Source organism: Chionomys nivalis, chromosome 23 (assembly GCF_950005125.1).
Source record: "Chionomys nivalis chromosome 23, mChiNiv1.1, whole genome shotgun sequence".
NCBI lineage: Eukaryota > Metazoa > Chordata > Mammalia > Rodentia > Cricetidae > Chionomys > Chionomys nivalis.
In genome coordinates this window covers 10,834,400-10,853,955 of record NC_080108.1, presented here as the reverse complement: position 1 = coordinate 10,853,955, position 19,556 = coordinate 10,834,400, and the positions used below count along the sequence as shown (strand labels likewise).

Sequence of the window (19,556 nt, the reverse complement as noted above, 5' to 3'; positions counted from 1 at the left end):
AAGGACACATACATCTGTACCCAGGCATCTACACACATGGGTGCACACATGTTCATGTGCATGTATATACACACTAGGAACCTGTGTCCTGAAAACCTGAGACAACCTCAGACTGTGCTATTTTAATAACAGAGGCTTGGCCTAAGGAGAATTGCATGTCAGTACCCTGAAGAGAGGTAGGAAATGAAAGTTCAGGAGCTAGGCTGAGCCAATGTGAAAAACATGGACATGATTGGCACCTAGTTAGCCTATGACTGGTCTTTCAGAGTATCTGCTCCCTAACACCAAGACCTGGCACTGTTCCGAGATGTGTACCCAGTCAGTGTGTTGCATCAGCCTGTTTTTCTGGGCCAGGAAGAAGTCAGAGGTGACAAAGAGCCTTTTCAGCAGCTTAGCACAAATGCTAAACACCCAGTGCTTGCTTAACTTCTTCAGGAAGTTGCTTTTGGATGCTCTCCGCTGAAGGTTACCAGGCAAGCAACTCCTGCTCCTCCCACGAAGCACGGGGCACCAGAGGATCATTTCTGACTAGCTGGCCTACAGCTGGCAAGGCTGACCTCACAAATTCAAGAAAGCTCATCTACTCGCACGTGTGGCTAGCACTGCCCTCTACCGTCTGCAATGAGCTTTGCAGTCTTACCACTGAACACCTCACCTACCTTAGAAAACTGCTGCTGCTCTTGCTGCTACAGGTATCAATCTCATGGACTTTCTTATCTGTGCATCCTCCAGGAGTTACAGAGAATGAGCGGCCTGAGGCGGCAAGATAGTCCACCCCTGAACGAAATGCTTTTCTTTCTTTTCAAAACTGCCTGGCTTTTGGAAAAGAAGGCCAACCCTCTCAAGTGGGGCTGGCTTGCAGAGGGGAGTGACTTTGCTTCTGGGCCTCATGTCAAGGCTGCCTCCTGGGGGTGCTTCCACAGGCCCAGGGGGACTAGTTTGTCTTCTTCTTCCTCTGTATCTATCCACTGTCACCTGTCTGCCCCATGTTCTCATGGTTTTGAAGCCTGAGCCTTAGGTTTCCTGGGACCGGGTTCCCCTTAAGTACAAGAACAGTGATGTAGCCATCTTGACTGGCACAGGCCATGTCTGGTCATGGTGATCAGGGAGATTCAGCTTCATTAGTTGTGACCAAACATGTGACTTTGACAGCAGAAGGTTAACAAACACTAGAAGAGGAGAATGCTGAAAACTTAAAGGTGCCAAACCTCCCCTCCAGACAAGGAGCGTCAGTCTGTTCTTCTCATCCAAATCTAGAAGGCTGCTGGGTGCCCGGCCAAGACTCAGGGCTGTTACTGTAGATGGGGTGGCTCTGACATGAGAGAGGAACAAGCTTCATCAACAGGGAGGACTTAGGGTTGACAGTGTGGCACAGATGGCACTCTCAAAGCCCAGGGAGCAGCGTCACCCATAGGAAGTAGGCAGCCTCAGGGTCCCTGCTCTGTATAGGCCTGTGCACACAACCATGAGTTACGAAGGAACAAAAAGGGATGAGGGCCAGAGAAGGAGGCAGAATCCAGAGAGGAGGTGGCTTTCCCTAACAACCAGCCAACCTGTTGCAATCGAAAGGTGGGAGATTCTGGAACAGTGTTCAGGACTCTGAGAAGTTGGTGTGTTTGTCTATTTCTATGACTTCTTGGCAGCCTGAGTTGGCAGGTGTGAGGCCATATTGGAAGAGACAAGCCTAACAGCAGAGATCTGGCTCGCACAGGTGCTAAGCAGGTCAGGGCTGGCACCGTACCTCTTATCCCTCTCCCTGGCAAGAACCTCGAGCCCTTAGATTGTGAGCTCCGGAGAAGCCCATCACTCTACACCTCGAACTCAGCAGCACCCGGGCCCTCCTGGCCCCATGCTTTGACTCTGCTCCTATCTGTCAGCCTTCCTTAGCTTCATGAGGCCTAGGATCAGATATGGGTGTGTCACTCAAGGGTCCCTTTCTGATTCCCAGGTAAAGAGCACCCCTCTCCCACACTGTGGCATTGATGGGGAGAAATGGAATTCCCTCATTTCGATCAAAAACCCAAGACGGAAGAGGACATAGAAAATTGAGATAAGATCATCTTTTTGCCCATCTGGATCTACGGCTTCTCATCTTTCTTCTGTTCCACTTACAGGTTTGACCAGCAGATGGGGTAGAAGAAGAATCCAGCTGTACCAAGTACAGAAAGGGAGATGTCTCGAATGAGAGCTGGTCCAGCAGACGGTTGGGGGGGGGGGCGTTCCTGGGAGCAAGAGTTGTGTGCTCTGGATGGCGTGCTGACAGCTGCTGGGCTAGCGTGAGAGTGAGGCTGCAAGGGGCTGGGATGAGCCGAATGGTAGCAGTGGCCCAGCAAGGCCTGGTGGAAATGAACACTCTGATGGAGGGTTAGGCACCTCCTTAGTAGGATCCCCTGCTTCAGGAGACGAGGACAAGAAGGCCATGGGCTCAGGACCATCCCTGACTGAACCTGGGAAATGGAGGTTGGGAGGTCCAGTGATCATGAGTGGCAGACACAAGGGCAGTATGCCAGCCTCGTTATACATTCTTTGTCACCCTAGACGTGGCTTTCATGTGCTTTAACTCACTGGGACACCTTTGTGTGCACATGGTTCCTCGCTGGGTACGGATGCCCCTTAGCTCACACCATGGTCGCACCTGATGAATCCAGCATGGGTGTAGTAACCACAAAATGTGCCAGTGCCCTTAACTCATGGCACCAAGCTTAGCAACACATGGAGAGTGATGGCTGTTTTCTCTCATACGTGTGTGGCTACGTGGAGCTGCTGCGCACTGCCACAGCTTAGCATCCTGGGAGCTTTCTCTCTAGCACATTGCTAGCACAGGGGAGGAGCAGATTCAAGTTCAAAAAGTGGTTTTCCTTAAACGTGCAGCGCTTTCACAATATGGTAAAGTCAAATTACGGAAAACGGAGAAGCAGGTAGACTTCTGAGACTTCCAGGCCAGCTTTGTTTATATAGTGAGTTCTAGGTTAACCAGGGCTACAAAGTAAACCATCTCTCCAAAAAACTAAAAGTCTCAAAATAGTATAAATGGAAGCATCTAAAATCGGCTTCATCTGTATTTCCTCCATATTTGATCTGAGGAGGCATGTTTTCTATAGCATATAGGAGACACCGTGTCCACAAGTCTGGCCCACAGATCTAAGCTTAACTCTGGAAAGGAGGGGGCATGGGTTGGGGAGATGACATAATCAGTGGAGCATGACAAGCTGTGTTTGCTACCCCAAGCATGCATGTAAATGATCCAGGTCCAGCAGTGTTCATGTGATCCCGGCACCAGGAAGCCAAGTCAGAGCCCGGCCAAACCTGTGAGCTCTAAGGTCAGTGAAAGACTCCATCTCAAAAGGCAAGGGGGAGCAACTGAGGACTTCAGATGCCAGCTTCTGGCTTTCAAACACATGCCCGTACACACACACAGAAAAAGAGGAAAATCACTCCATGTCACAGACGAGGAAGTGAAGGGGAAAAGAGGAAGCGACTTATGCGAGCTCAAAAAGCTAGGAACCAGCAGAGTCAAGGGAGAACTCAGGTCTAACTACCAACTCCAGGGATATGCAATGTGTACAGAAGCAGGGGTCCTGGGCCGGGAACAGCGAGGGGTGCTTCCGGGCTTAGGTGGTAGTGCTCGGTGATACAACAGGCTGCCTGGCCTTGGCCAGAGCTTCCAGAAGCTTCTACTCACTAGCATCAGCAGGACCAGAGTGGCTACTACCATAAAATGTGGAGGCAGGCACAGGCAGAGCTCTTCTCTGCTTGGCCTGAATACGGAATGGATGCATGCACCCCGTGGCCACAGGAACCCAGAGTCTCCCCTTTTCTTCCTCCTCCACCCTATAGGGGTTTCAGGGGGCGGGGGCAGGGGCCTCCAGCAAAGCCGTTCAGGATGCAACTCATATGTGAATAATGAGCCCAAGAGGGGACGAAGCACGTACTTGACATTGGTGTTGGTGCAGATGACATACTCAATCTCATCGGAATAGGGGTTCTGGAAGGTGAAGCTGCTGGTACGGATCAACAGCCACTCCCGGTTCTTGGTGCGGAACCGATACATGACCGACAGCACTTGGCCCTTCAGTTTAACCACCTGCAAAAACATTTGGACAAGGAAGTCAGCAGGAGGAGGAAGAGGGAATGGGTGGCCGGTTGCTGAGAAGTCAGCAGGACCTCAGAGTGGGGTGCTGCGGCCAGCAACAGTAAGTGGGGGGGGGAGAAAGATTGACAGGCAGCAGCTAAGCTCTCACTTCTGTCTGCTTCCCCTTGAAACAGAGAGGGCACTGCCCTTGGGTTATTCAATAACAGTCAATGCTTCTTCTAATTTAGTAGATACAAATCAGATTGTGAGAACACCTTAAGAGTTGTGTTTCTTTCTTCCTTTCTTTCTTTTTTCCTTCCTTCCTTCCTTCCTTCCTTCCTTCCTTCCTTCCTTCCTTCCTTCCTTCCTCTCTTTCTTGCTTTGGGCATGACTGGGCTGGATGCTAACACTCTGGAGTAACTGTCTCACTGAATCATGCAACAACAATGCATCATGGACTTAATTCACATACAATTTTAACCTCTGTTTGACATTGTAAAATAGATCAAATAAACTCTCAGGAAGGAGGTGAAATAAAATGATAACTCTGTATGCATTATTTATGAGCACGTATTGATCTGCCACTACTTTCATGTTGCAGCATGGTTTTCAACGCACTTTCATGGACACCCTGTAATGCAGCCCAGCAAGGGTCTGGATAGGTGGCTTTACTGTTTACATATGGCAATACCAGGATGCAAAAGAATTAAGTTCTCCAAGACCAGACAGCTTTGGTGGTAAAGAGGGGACAAGAACTGTGATCTTACAGCCACAGTTTCAAGCTTATCTCTCTGGAGACAGCTTGTTTTTTCTCTCTATTCATTCACACAATACAAAGGTATACAAAGGTATACAAAGGTATACAAAGGTATACAAAGGAGGCAGCCAGATGTTGGTCTCACAGAAGAGAAAGAAGTGGGAGATAGAGAAGCTATCAAAAAGACAAACAGACCTCGCCTGGACGTGACAGTCCCCAGGGACAAGATAAGGCAAGCAGAATTCCCTTTTGTAGGCACGCACAGCCTCAGGTCCTGGGAATGTAAAGTCTTCAGTCTTCCTGGGTCTAAATGCAGTTGGATTGCTGACAACAACAGAGCCGGATTCTAGAACTAGGCAAGGTCGGAGTCCTCCTAAGAACACTGTGTCTGCATCCTGCTTCCCATTGGGGGTTTGCAGTCTCTACCATACCGTACACAGCCTGCAGACATGTGACTGAGGCTCACACAGCCGAGCCCAGTGCTTGGAACAGAGCAGTACCTACTGCACACCTCACAAGCTGACTTTGTGGCCCTGGTCATCCCAGACTGGAGCAGAAGCAACTAGGTGACTTCTTCCACAAGGTCTCTGGAGAAAACCAGGCGCAACCACACTGCACAGTATCAGACAAGACCCTCTTGGGGAACATATGAGTGATCAAAAAACCAGACAGAAAGCTGGAAGAGGCAGCGGTTTTCTTTGTCAGCACCCAGAAGGAGGCTGGCTGGGGGGTGAGGTAAAGCTGGCCTTCTCAGAGGATGCTGCCTCACAGACAGCTGGTCCCTGTCTCAGTCACTGTTCTACTCTGTGAAGGGACACCATGGGACTTGGTAAGGCACATGTGAGGGACCTGCATGTTCAGAGGCTTAATCCCTTATCAGCATGGCAGAGAGCATGGCAGCAGATACTCATGGTGCTGGAGAGTAGCTGAGAGTTACATTCTGATTTACAAGTAGAGAGGGGTGAGGAGAAGGGGGGAGAGAGAGAGAGAGAGAGAGAGAGAGGAGCTTTTGAAACCTCAAAGCCCACCTCCAGTGTGGTGGTTTGAAAGGAAATGGCCCCCAGCCCCAAAGGGAATGGCACTAACAGGAGGTGTAGCCTTGTTGGAGGAAGTGTGTTACTGTGTGTGTGTGGGGGGGGCGCTTTCGGGTTTCTCATGCTCAAGCTACACGCAGTAAGACAGTTCACTTCTTGTTTCCTGTAAGCCCTGATGTAGGATTTCCAGCTCCTTCTTCAGCACCATGTCTGCCTGCATGCCACCATGTGCCACCATGATGATAGTGGACTATAACCCTCTGAAAATGTAAGCCACCCCAATCAGATGTTTTTCCTTTATAAAGGTTGCTGTGGTCATGTTGTCTGTTCACAGCAACAGAAACCCCAGCTAAGACACCCAGTGACACACATCCAGCAAGGCCATACCTCCTAATCCTTCTCAAGTAGTACAGCTCCCTGATGATGAAGCATTCAAATGCACGAGCCTTTGGGGGTTATTCTTATTAAGACCATCACAGCCTCCTAACAGAGATGTGCCTCTTCCCTCATGGGAGCCAGAAATCAAATCTACATCCTCTCAGGTCAGCAGCCTGAGGGCTCCCTTGGTGCCTATAGCATGTATAGACCTCTGTCCTGAGTGTGTAGAGGGTGTGTGCTTTCTGTTTCTCCCCACAGAAAGAACTGAAGGGATGTGAGAAATCTTCATAGTGTCAGCAGATCCTACTTGTGTAAAACTATGGGGGTGAGGGTTGAGAAGAGAGGAAGAGGGTTGACAGTCCTGCCCCTCCATTCCATGAGGCCACACAGCAGGATACTGTGATAGAAAGATGGGCTGCTGAGGCTTTGGAACCACATGCAGGGAAAAACCACAGGCATAATCTGAATCCTTGGTTTACCAATCTTAACACCCTGTGTAGAGTCCCCATTGCCTCAGTGAATGTTCTGTTCCAAAGTACCTGTACCCAGCAGGGGCGAGGGAGACGTGTAGAGAGCCATAACCCATAGAATCTACTAAAAACCCACAATCAAATGTCAGGGGCTCACCAGGAGGACCAGGAGTTGGCCTGCTGTTGAGGTCCTGACATGAATGAAGGGTTCCAGAGGGAAATGGAGGGTAGGCATGACGCTGGCAAATAAGATCGAGATCTCTCTTTGTGGAGAGTACAGTGTAACAACCATGTACAGGCAAGAAAGCTGAGCAGTGATGGGGATTGAACTATGCATGCGAGCCGGGCTAGTTTATGTTCCAGAGTGACTACCATAGTGTGCTTCACTCAAATGTAGGGCTAGTAGTACAAGAGACTGCAAAGACCATAAAACCTAGCTCAGTTCGGCTCTTCATGAAAGCAGCTTTTATGGGTATCATTGTCATCATCTTCATCATTATCATCATCATCATCATCATCACTGTTACAACCATTGCCATCACCTTAATCACCACCATCCTCACTGTCTTTGTAAATGTTCTGTTCCTCTAAAGAGACACCCTGACCATGGCAACTCTTATAAGGGAAAACATTTAATCGGGGCTGGCTTATAGTTCAGAGGTTTAGACCATTGTCATCTTGGCATGAAGCATGTTGGCAAGCAGGCAGACATGGTGCTAGAGAGGAAATGAGAGTTCTGCCTCTGGATACACAGGCAGCAGGAGAGAGAGGGAGAAAGAGGGGGAGAGAGAGAGAGAGAGAAAGAGAGAGAGAGAGAGAGAGAGAGAGAGAGAGAGAGAGAGAGAGAGAGAGACACTGAGACTGATGGCTGGGCCTGTTTTGAGCATTTGAAACTCCAAAGGCCACTCTCAGTGACAAACTTTCTCCAATAGGCCACACCTATTCCAACAAGGCCACACCTCCTAATTCATGTCAAGTAGTACCACTGTCTAATGACTAAGCATTCAAATATATGAGCCTAATGGGGGCCATTACTATTCAGAATACCAAAATTACTATCCCCATTATCACCCCAGCACCATCGTTAATACTACAACCATCACCCTTGCAATCGTTACTATTACCATCGCTTTACAATCATTGTCAATATCATCACACTAATTACCATCACCATGACAATCACAATTATTGCTATCATCCTTATAACATGACCACTACCATCATCAGCATCATTACAACCACTACTGTCATCATCATCATCACCACTGCAATCCCTGTTATCACCATCACAGTTATTGCCATCACCACCATCGCCACAATCACCACCATTATCATCATCATAATCATCTATAATTACCACAGTCAAAGCCATTACTAGTACAACCATCAGCACCACCCTAGTCATTACCATTATTACCGTTATCACTATTACTACCATTATGATCAACACCATCATCATGAGTGAGGACCACAAACCATCATCATCACCATCGCCTGCCATCTATCCTGCCCTGGGTCATAACAGCAAGACCAGGGCCTCCAAGCATCCACTCCCATATCACCCGGGCTCCACTCTATCCTGTCACATTTGATGGTGTAAACCAGGTTTGGAAACAAAAAGGAGTTGTATTGAGACCAGCTACCTCATCCCTGAGTGAGAGGGAAACCAAGGCTGTGGCATCAGAGGGGGAAGCCCTGGCTCAGGTCCAGGACACATGGGCAGCGACTGTACAGCCATCAAGACATCCCAAGGCACACCCAGACTTGGCCCGAGTTTGTGTTCTTTGGGCACTGGCCACCAACAATGAAGGGGGACCAATGTTGATAAAGGGAAGTGGTTTGTTCTTGAGAAAGCTGAGTCAGCCCTTGAACTCTGGTTTGAAACAAAAGCACTAAACTGCCCAGACAGGAAGCCCATAGAACACACACACAAGTTCTGAATTTAGTGTGGTGTTAGTGTACCTTCCCAGGGGGCAGGAAAGTGAATCCGCTCCCAGAATCCGCTTTTCGGTCAGTTTGCCAAGAGGTCAAACAGAAGAGAGAAACTTAGAGCAGGCTCCTACTCCACACCCACTCTTTCTGTTTAGACATGCTTCATCATGATGGCAGTGGTAGTGGATGATACTCTTAGTCCCATTGTCTACTAGGAAAAACATGAGGACAGTATTTATGGGATAGGATTGGGGGTTCCATGGGAAAACATGTGAAGAAGGATTTGGATAGATTCTGGAAACAGGATGGGAGATCCATCACCATGAGAGACTTACAATCATACACCCAGAAAGATGAAACCCACAGAGCCCAAAGCTAGCTAGGCAAAGTTACTGTCACTTCTTCACACTTAGTAAACGTGGCACAAAGCATCCTGGTAAAGTCTCCCCCATTCTGATTTCACATTTTCCCCAAATGGGAGTCAGCTGCTGTACGTTCTGATCTGCTTAGGCAGGTTGGTTCAGATCCACCCTCATGAAGATGATGCTCACAAGTACGGGCATGGGGGTCTGCCCACAGTCAAGCCACGTTCCAGTGAAAGAGATGAAAAAAGAGGAAATCGAGAGAAGAAACGACACGTGGTAAAGGAGAAATGAGGGGTAGAGGAAGATCAGACCTCTTAGCTGCTGGAAAGATCTCACAGATGACACGGGTTGAGAGCTGTCAGCCATGTGAAGAGCAGAGGGTCATATTCCAGCCAGGGAATGGCTCAGTCATAGCCAGAAGACAGAAAAGAGAATGTTCAAGAAGGCAAGGGAAGCCAGTGAGACTGAGGAATCGTGTCCAAGGAAGCACGGAATGGGATCAGGCTTGCAGCGAGCCTGAAACCATGGGAAGAAACACATTTTAACTCTAGGTACATGGACCATGGCTGGCAAGTTTTAATGAACTGTGTGACTAAACCCAGTTTGTATTTTTACAAAGACTTGGAGTGAAAGGACAACAGAGAGAGAGAGAGAGAGAGAGAGAGAGAGAGAGAGAGAGAGAGAGAGAGAACAATTGCCATAGTCAGTCAGGAGGGGGCAGGGATGACAGAAGGAAGCAGGGAGACATCATGGTGTCTTGTTCTAGGAGGACCTGCCATGCGGTCTGTGCCTAAGGGATGCTGAGCTTTGTCCTGGCTGGGAGTGGTGTGAGAGAGAGGCTGCTGTTTGCTGGGTGTGGAGGACCCTGGGCCCTCGGATGACAAGGTGAAGAGCTGCCTGAAAGGAGACAGGCAGGAAGCCAGAGGACAAGTAGGCTGGGGCCACCTGGCAATGGAGGTTAGGAGGAAGAAGTTCTCTGGTTGATGTCCTCCTGGCTGCAGAAGAGTGTGAAGCAGCTGACCAGGCGGGGCTAGGGAAAGGAAAGGAAACCTGAGTGGGAAGGAGTGACTTCAGAACAGAACTGAGGTCAAGGAGGAAGTCCCTCCCCCCAGTGTCACCCATGTAGGTGTGAAACCAGAGGCCCAGGTTTCTGCAGATGGGGAGGCCTCCCCTGGCTGGGCCAGAGAAACTTGCAAACCAAAATGCCAAGGTAAGTCCATCCTCCAGACAGATGACAGCAGATTCCTCCCTCTTGAAAAATGACTCAAAGAAAGGTTTCTTATGTTCATTTTTAACAACCCCCTCCCCAGTACGTCAGAGTCTGCCAGAGGGAGTTCTCCCCTCTCTCCAGGCCAGTTCAGGAGCCAACAGCCCTCCTTCTGAATTAGCTCTAACTTGCTGGAGTGTGACACTCTGTCCCTTTGCTTCAGTGAGCCTCTCCTAACTCCTGCCACCTTCCTTCTGGGACTCATGCTAGGGGTGTCTGTCATAGAGTGTGCGCTCGGTACATAGAAATGATGCACACGGTGCTATTCTTATGGTGACCATTCTGCCAGGCTGCCTCTCCCCACTCTCCCCATCTGAGTGATTCTCTAAGTTGCCTTTGGCACAGCTTTGGGAACCATTGCTCGTTCTAAAGGTCTTCTGGCTTATCTTTTATTTTTGTGTGTGTGTGTGCGTCCCTGGGCTTCCCAAGCAGCCCTTCAGAGCTTTGTTCTGCTTACACACTCAGAAAAATGACTACTTACCATCATGTGACCTGGGAGAGAGCTGAGGCTCTAAAGCGTGGCACAGGAGGCCCCAGACCCGACCTGGCTGGTCTCACCGCCTGCTACTCCCTCCTTGTCAGACCCAGGAACTTCTGAGGACCCCCCTAGCAGGCAGGCCACACTGGCATGTCTGGGAGGCCCCTCCTTCTGGCATGATCTCCCATGTCTTCTGTACTGTCCATGGACAACTCATGTCAGCTGATCCCTCCCCTGGGAGCTGGCTCTTTCCCCAGTTACCCTCTCTAGACTTGGTGCTTGGGGACATTCTTCCTTTCCTGCCCTCCTTTCCTGCCATATAGCAACGGCAATGACTTCCTCGTGTATCTCACTCCCTTTGCCTGAACTCTTGCCCAGAATGGGTGTGTGACATTATAGGAGGGCACTCCCAGGCTGGTAGCTCACAGTAGCCTCCATTCCTCTTGCCATTGCCTCCCTGCCAGGTAGGTTGCTAAGCAGCAGCAGCAGCAGCTGCCAAGGGCAATACCTGCTGGAAGCTCTCCCGTAGGTGGCTCTGATCCTCAGGGTGGCAGAATTCCAAAATATCCTTTCCCAAAAGGTCCTAAAGGGGACAGATAGTTTTAATAACCCCAAAGATCACTCTCCATCTCTTACCCCCCACCCCAGAGACAAAGGTGTTGCTTACATCCCCGCGAGCCCACCTCCTCTTTTCTGCCCACCGAAGTCTTAAACAGAACGGCCCCTCCTCCTGTCTGCATCCATTCTAAACTCCCCTGGATCAGTCCTCACTGGTTTCTAATTTTGCTTGGGCGCTAGATCAGCAGCTTCGCAACACGGCTTTATTCCTGTTTGCCTTCGAGAGGCAAACTGCAATCAACATATTTTTAAAAACATCCAAAGTAAGCTCAAGAACAGACATTGCTGCCCACGAAAACTAAAACTGTGTAAGGGCGGAACCGAGTGGCTGAACGAGGCCACAATAGCTGGGCTTGCTTGCCTCAAGCCTGTTCGTTAGTGACCTTCACTAGCCCAGGTGTTATTTGAAAGATCCAGTCTTCATCTCAAACTCGGGTGTTTTACAGTGAATGGGAGCAGAAAAAAAAAATCATCACGCTCTAAGGGAAGTGTCTTAAACAGCAAAAGATGGAGCTCAAGGATGGGGACTTGCATCAGCATGAGATGCTTGAAGCAAGCTGACTCAGCGGTAAGGGGCAGCTCCTATGTCCCACCCAGGAGCACACAGATGCTCGGGAAGCTGCTGCTGCAGGATGCACCGAAATGTCCAGAAATGTAAGGGTCATCGGCGTTTCCCTTATTCTATCTGAGAGGTGAGGTCACAGTTTGCACAAATCTAGCTTCAGAATTATAGACAGTCTCTAGTGTTTCCGGTTAGGACCGTTCCTAGTTCTAAAATCTACACACAGGGCTGATTCCAGCATGGATAAAAAGTTAAGCAAATAAAAAAAAATACACAAGCAATTAAAATAACTCATGTGAACACATCTCAAAGCTTCCCAAAGTCTGTTTCTTAGAACAAAGAACCCCTTCTTTTTTAAATGATTTTTTTTAATTTTAAAAACTATAGAAAAGGTAAAAGGATATTAATAAATACTTGCATGTTCATTATATTGATTTCATTGTCAATGTTACTAATATTTTCTTTCTTTTTATTCATATATGTCCATACACAAATACAACTGGGAGTTGTGTGTGTGTGTGTGTGTTAGCTAGATCAATTGACAGTAAGTTGTAGATCTTGTAACACTTCACAAAGTCTTTTATCATTAATATAATAAATGTCAGCATACTACAAAGCCAAAACATGATCACACCTAGGAAATCAGTGCTCATTTGGTAGCATCTCCATCCTCCCACACTTGTCCCTAAGTGTCTCCTCTGGTAGAGATCCTTAGGTTTAGGACACAGCTTTTCACTACAAGTGATTGAGGTTCCTTGGCTTCACCTGGGTGGCTCCTGCCTTCCTGCATTTCCCATGCCACTGATTTTTCAGGAAGGATCTGGAGCAAAGACCTGAAACTATGCCTCAAGTAGAAAGGTTTCTCCAAAGGACGAAGCAACATCCCTGGGGCATCGTGACACAGACGAGATTGTGACACAGACTCAACTCCCCCTCCTTTGTGAAAGCTCAGTGAGAGCCACAGAAAGGCTAGGACCGGAGACAAGCAGTCCACTTAACGTGGTGCTGTCTTACGATGAACAGTTTTACTTGGGAAGGGTGTCAGTCTAGACAAACAGAGAATCTAGACCCAGACGTGACTTCTCCAAGAGGTCATTGCGCTGAACCTTGAACAAGGAAGATGCACACATTTTGAGTGAAGCTAAATCTTCCACCAGCTTTTGGGAGCCCAGGGCTAGCCACTGACCTGGGGTTGGTAGCCAATCACGCTGATGCATCTTGGGTCCACGAATGTGATGACCCCATCGGAGTTATGCCGGGATAGGAACTCTGTGGGCACCGACATGCCACTCATGTCCATGCACACAGGAGAGCTGGTCACCTGGAACAGAGGGTGGATAACGGCGCAGGTGAGGACCTTGACGCTCACACACAAATCCTTTTGTGCCTCTGGAAAGATGAGCGTGGGAGATTTAACCAATGCTTGGCCACTTTCTTTACATTTCTGAGCACTCGTTTTATTAGTCAGTGGAAATAATGGATAATTAGAACAATTTATAATTGTGATGCCAAAAGAGATACCACCCGCTATGCCGGCAAATGGCTGGCACTCAGTCAGTGCTGCCACTTTCTCCTTCCTCTCTGTAACTGATGTAGAGACTCAAAAAGTACGTATTTCTGGACTGAATTCACCCAACCATTCTTGTTTTACACCCCAGTGAAGACCCAGTATTTGTTTTAAGTGAATGAACCACTCATTCATTTGTTTGAAAATGGTCAGACTTAGGAGACCAAGGATGTAAAACATGAGCCTTCTAGATTATGTCAACCATGCTTCCCTTCATCAGTTTGGAAAATATCGGGAATGTCAAAGCAAGAATGAATGAGCCAGTTGACTGAGTGGCTACTGTATAGCAGATACCAGGTAAATTAAAACGTTTAAGTTTTATTTATTTACTTAATGTGTATGAGTGTTTGGCCTGCATGTATGTCTATGTACCACCTTTGTGCTTGGTGCCTGAGGAAGAGGGCATCAATTCCCTTTGGGATTGGAGTTGCAGACAGTTGTGAGCTGTCATGTGGGTGCTGGGAATCAAACCTAGGTCCTCTGGAAGAATAGTCAAACTCTCTTAACACTGAACCATCTCTCCAGCCTCAAGTGAATTCGCTTTTAACAGGACAGGGCCCCTGCCCCAGAGGACCTTGTCAAGCACAAGCATACCCTCAGTGAACAGCAAACCACAGAAAATGGTGGGCAGACGAAGTTGAGGTGGGCACTGTGTGTTGTAAGGGAGCACAGTGGGAAGCGGCATCGTCTAGTGTGAACTAAGGAGACTGGTATTGAGTTAGGGTCTCAAGGGATGTGAAGGCAGGAAGTATACAGAAGGAATGCTGAAAGCAGGACGGCTACTAAAAAATGCAAGGTAGAAGAAACAGATCGAAAATACCCATGGAGATGGGGAGCTAAGTGGTGGCATCATGGGAAGAGAACAGTGTGGTTTGGTAAGAGGATGTGGTGAGATAAGAAGAAGGGAAGGAGAGGAGGATGGAATGACGAGTTTGGATTTTGTTCCACAAGGCCCGTGGGAGATTTTAAAGGTAGTTAGCAAGGATGTGACTTCTGGAGGAACTCACCTCTGCAGTAACCTATAGGTGGCAGAGAGGTCTGTTAACCCTCAGCACAGCAAGGCCTATGGTATATCCTTCATGATACCCTTTTTTTTTTATCTCTAGGCTCAGCCTTATTCTTACCCAGAGTGAGGCACATAACCCCACAAATACTGAGTACATGGTACTTCCAAATGAAGAGGCACCCAAACTCAGTCTCTTGCTTCTCGTAGTAACAAGCCCTCATTGAAGATGAAAACGACAGGCTTTTCGCTTACCTGGAGCCTCCCGATGGCCACAAGGCAATATTTACTGCCTTGCCCTACATCAGCGTCTTCTTCAGGGATGGTCATTCCTGAAATGAGACATGCCAGCATCATCAACAAGCCCAAAGTTATTGACTAAGTGGGGAAAGCACCCATGATTTCATTCACACAATGGAGACTACAGATCCATTGTTGTCATTCAGAGCTGGGAAGCTAGCCAGCTGCTCAGCAGCCCCACACCGCTTCCTGTATCTCCCTGCCTGACAGTGCCTGATGATTTCATGGTCCATCACCCCCTGCATCTGTGGATGGCACAGAGGCAGTGACGGAGGGTAAGATGCAAGTCACTCATCTCTATGTATGCACCATCTTGCTGAGAGAGTTGGAGTGAAACTCCAATAGGAAGACTAAGTCGGTCTTGTTGACATTGCAAACAATTCACTTTTCCCCTTGACAAGGAACAAAGACCATCAGAGGTGGAGCGCACTTGTTGGTCACTTTTGTTCTTGTTGTTGGTTTTTATTGGCTCATTTGTTTAAAGCAAGGTCTCACTATGCAGCCTTGGCTGTACTGAAGCTTGCTATGTAAACCAGGGTGGCCTCAAAGTTACAGAGATCTTTCTGTCTCCGCTTCTTGAATGTTGAGATTAAAATCGTACACCACCATATCTGTTGGTGCACAATTGTGATCCCAACACTGAAGGGGCAAAAATGAGCAGATCTCTGGGGCTTGCCAACAAGCCAGCTTAGATTACTGGGTGAGTTCCAGGACACTGAGAGACTCTTTCACAAACAAGCAAACATACAAACAGGGTGAATGATAGCCAAGGAACAACACCTGAGGCTGCCCTTTGGCCTCCACATTCATATACGTACATACATGCACACAAACATGTACCTGCATAGACATGAACATACATGTATAAAGACATACACAGTATATCTTAGAAACCCTTCAGATTTGTCCACAGAACTAGCTCTTACCCAGTTCATTTTCAGGACTGCATAGCACTTAATTGTGTAGATACACCATGTTTACCCAACCATCTCTCTTGTGTGAATGGTGAGGTGTTCTCAAGTGTTGCGGAATTAGAAACAATGAAAATTCTAGCATGTATTATTTTTTTAATCATTGGAGTTGTACCTGTAGGGTACCAGTTCTCTAGAAATGGGAGTGCTGAGTCAACTATAGATAATCTTTCTGTTTTGATAAATTTCCCTCCAGACAGGCTGTACCAGTTTGCATTCCAGCCACTGATGTCTGAAAGTCTGTTCCTCCATGTTCTTGGCCAACAGAATGTGCCGTCAGTTTTTGTCAGTTTGACAGGTGAGAATAGATGTCTTAATTTGCATTTCAGTCATCAGCGTTACGTTTGAACACCACTTTATGTTTGGAACAGCTTTTGCATTTGGAGTTTTAATGAACTGTCTGTTCAGGTTCTTCCCCACTGTTCTGTTGGGATTTTGGTTACCTGTTCCCCAGGGTTGTTTTGCTATATCCCAGAGTGGTTTTGAACATCGTATGAAGACAAGGAAGAATTCGAACTTCTTATCCTTCTGTCTCCACCTCCTGAGAGATAGGATTATAGCTTCACACTATCACGTGGGGTCTTGTTTTAAAAGAGCTGTCTCTGCAGAGAAAGATGCTATAAGTATGTTCTCCCACGTGGTCCTCTGTCTTCACCTTTGCTTATGATGATGTATCTGAGCTACTGTTAGAAAGCCCTTTCTCCTACAGAGATTAAAATGGCTCCTCCTTGCTCCCCCCTGGTGCTTTCCTGGCCTCAACATTTACATTTAGCTGCTCAGACACTCACTTACTCTTGCATAGGGTATGAGATAGATACCCATGTTTGTCTTCAAATATGCGACTCTTCAGTTGTCCCACTGATATTTGCTTAAAGTAGAATGATCTGAAATACCACTTCCATCCTGTGACAAGTCCCCATGCATGATTAGGTCTATTATGGACTCCCTTTTCTATTCCACCAGTCACTACTCCGGCCCAGCCCAAGTGCCATGCTACCTGAACTACAGGCACTGCCCTGTGTTCTAATGTCTTCTGGTACATCCCCTGTAGGGTTTTCTAGGCTACTTTTAAATGTGTTTTTCCACATGAAAGAAATTTAATATCAACTTACCTAACTTCATAGTTTGATGATATAGTTAATAGGCCTGGTTAAATTTATAATTTACTTTCAGGAGAAAAGATGTCTTCGAAATATTGATGCATCCTCCCAAAGCACAGGGCAAGGTGTTTATTTATTTTTATATGAGACAGGGTTTCTCTGTGGTTTTGGAGCCTGTCCTGGAACTAGCTCTTGTATTTCAGGTTGGCCTCGAACTCACAGAGATTCACCTGCCTCTGCCTCCCGAGTACTGGGATTAAAGGTGTGCGCCACCACCACTCGGCAAGGATATATATATATATATTTCACATATCACATATTTCATCTTCTTTTTGTTTCTTCATAGTGATTCAAAACGATCCCCATATACGCTTACACTTTTTACACTTGTTAAACGTACTCCCTCATCCATGTTGGGATGTCATCTGGCATTATCACTGTGCCTGTCTTGTTTTGGCAACCATATTGTTAAGACTTCATGGGTGTGAAAGAAAAACAAAGCGAAATTCCCACCAGCTGAGAAGATCACTGCACTTCTCCCACTTTCTGAATGGACTACCACTTTGGAACAAGTTTACCACTGCCCCTCAGGACATTGTGTAATCATAGAAAATGACGTAAGTCTGAAATGCTCCCAGCAGAGGAGAAGGAGTGAGGATGGGGTCCAGAGTGAGGACTGTAGTGTATCATTCATGGCAGGCATTTCCAAGCTCTAGCCTTACCATCTGTGGTCTTAATAAATAAATATTCATTGGGAAAAAACATTTTTAGGGTGCCACTCTGTCATAAATAAAAGATGCTATCTCATAGCAGACATCCTGGTCCTTTGGTTCTTACAATCCTTGCATCCTCCTTTACTGCAATGTTCCCTTAGCCTTAGGTATAAGGGTTGGACTGTAGATGCAGCCATCAGAGATGGGCACCCCACAGTCAATTGCTTTCTGCATTTTGACCGGCTGTGGATTTCTGTGACAGCTCTTTGCCTGCTGAAGAAAAGCTTCTTTGATTAGAGGTGAGAGATACATTTATCTGTGGCTCTAAAGATGGATATGTAGAAAGAGGTTGAGAATTATGCTGGTTTAGGAACATGGCTGTAGTAGGTTCTTCTCTAGGGCCCATGACCTGATCAGTCACAGATAGTTGGCCATGTACCAGCCACGCTTTCCCTCCTATTTAATGGGCCTTATTTAGGTGCTTGTTTTTACTCCCAAAACGTTAGTGCTACTATTGCACCCTTGAGTATATCTTCCTGTGCTGGTCATTGTCATGGTTTTAGGACTTTGAATTGCTTTTCAGAGGAGACGTTCAGGTCAGTTCCAGCTCTGTTCTTCCAAGTCCAGCATCTTTAGCAATAGGGTCCTTCCTTCACATCCTGGGAGGCAAACAAGGCAATAACCTATATCGTTTTAGGGAGTTTCTTGGATTCCCTTGACCAACAACTCAAAGGGTTTTTCAAGCGTTATTAACCCAGGTTCCTACCATATTCTGAGTGCTATGCTGGTGGTGTGTGTGTTAACAATACAGTCATGTCCCTTTGGAGAACCCAAAAGCAGACGGACAAATGGATGTAAAAACGGTTATAAAGACAAGTGCAGAGTGAGCAAGCAGGTCCAGGCAGACCCGGTGGCTGACAGAAGAGGGTGGGGCTTCACAGGTTCATCAGTATCAGGCTATAGACTTGGTGAGATCAACAGAGACAGGAGGAACAGCTCTTGTGGCAGCAAGTGGCACAGGGCTGGGGGGAAAGAGGGACAGTATCATACTGTGAGGTGTCTGGTATAGTTACAGTTTATCTTCTAAGCCAGCAGCTGAAGGCTCTGTGCACCCCTGTGGATGGAAGGCCTCTCCTGTAAGACACAGCTTATATGCACTGGGAACGACAGCCTGGTGTCTCAGTCAAGGAGAATACATCTCTGTACAGGCCCAGCAGACATCCCGTGGGCCTTCACTGGAGCCTAGGTCTTTCAATCTCAGGTCAGACCACACTGCTTTGTCTCTCTTTTAGACATGATACTTTATAGACCATACAAGATGAAATGATGGTTTCTGATTGGATCAGGTCAGCAGAAAAGTAATACATGCAAAGAGAAAAAAAAAATAAAGAATCAGCTGCCAGAGAATCTTTGTGGAGAAAAAAAAAAGTCAAAAAAGAAACAACAAAATCAAGAGCACAGCATCCTCGACCCAGGCTGTTGAAACTCTTTATACTTGGAAAAGCCTGGGGACATCTTTGAGTTGCAGCTCTGCACGCTCCACAGAAGAAAGACACAAGCATAGTTTTGTTTCTGAGCAGCCAAAACATTCAGGGGGCTGGAAAACACCATAGAGGAGAATCAAAGGTAAACCCAGGTTAGAAGGCAATGTTAGCAACACACTTAGAGGTCTGAATACAATAGTATCGAGACTGCCAGATGAAATCAGGAAAGGCACAAAGCATCCTGGGATGAGAGTGCATTCTAGGAACAAGCAGTTCAGAGGGAAAGACCCACAATGTTGTCTGCCCCCAAATGGATTGAAAATGTCACATCTCTTCTGAGTTCACACCAGATATCAGACGGATATGGCTTACGGGATGATGAACACGTCTAGAGATGCTAGCAGGTAGGGAAAGGACCACTCTTATTCTCCTCTGCAGGGTACTTCCGTGGTAGCTCTGTCAATTTATTATTTATTTATTTATTT

The 19,556-nt window shown here is 47.2% G+C and overlaps 1 protein-coding gene across 9 annotated transcripts in view; it reads right to left on the bottom strand.

Annotated features, from left to right (window-relative positions):
- The window catches only part of Arnt2 (aryl hydrocarbon receptor nuclear translocator 2), a 216,378-nt gene that overhangs the window by 23,874 nt on the left and 172,948 nt on the right, over nucleotides 1-19,556 (bottom strand). For all 9 annotated transcript variants that reach the window (XM_057755958.1, XM_057755960.1, XM_057755959.1 and 6 more), the window contains exons 9-12: nucleotides 14,759-14,835; nucleotides 13,120-13,254; nucleotides 11,262-11,336; nucleotides 3,933-4,084 (exon numbers count right to left, since the gene is read on the bottom strand). In XM_057755958.1, coding sequence (XP_057611941.1) covers nucleotides 3,933-4,084; nucleotides 11,262-11,336; nucleotides 13,120-13,254; nucleotides 14,759-14,835 — 439 coding nt within the window. The remainder of the gene's footprint in view (nucleotides 1-3,932; nucleotides 4,085-11,261; nucleotides 11,337-13,119; nucleotides 13,255-14,758; nucleotides 14,836-19,556) is intronic.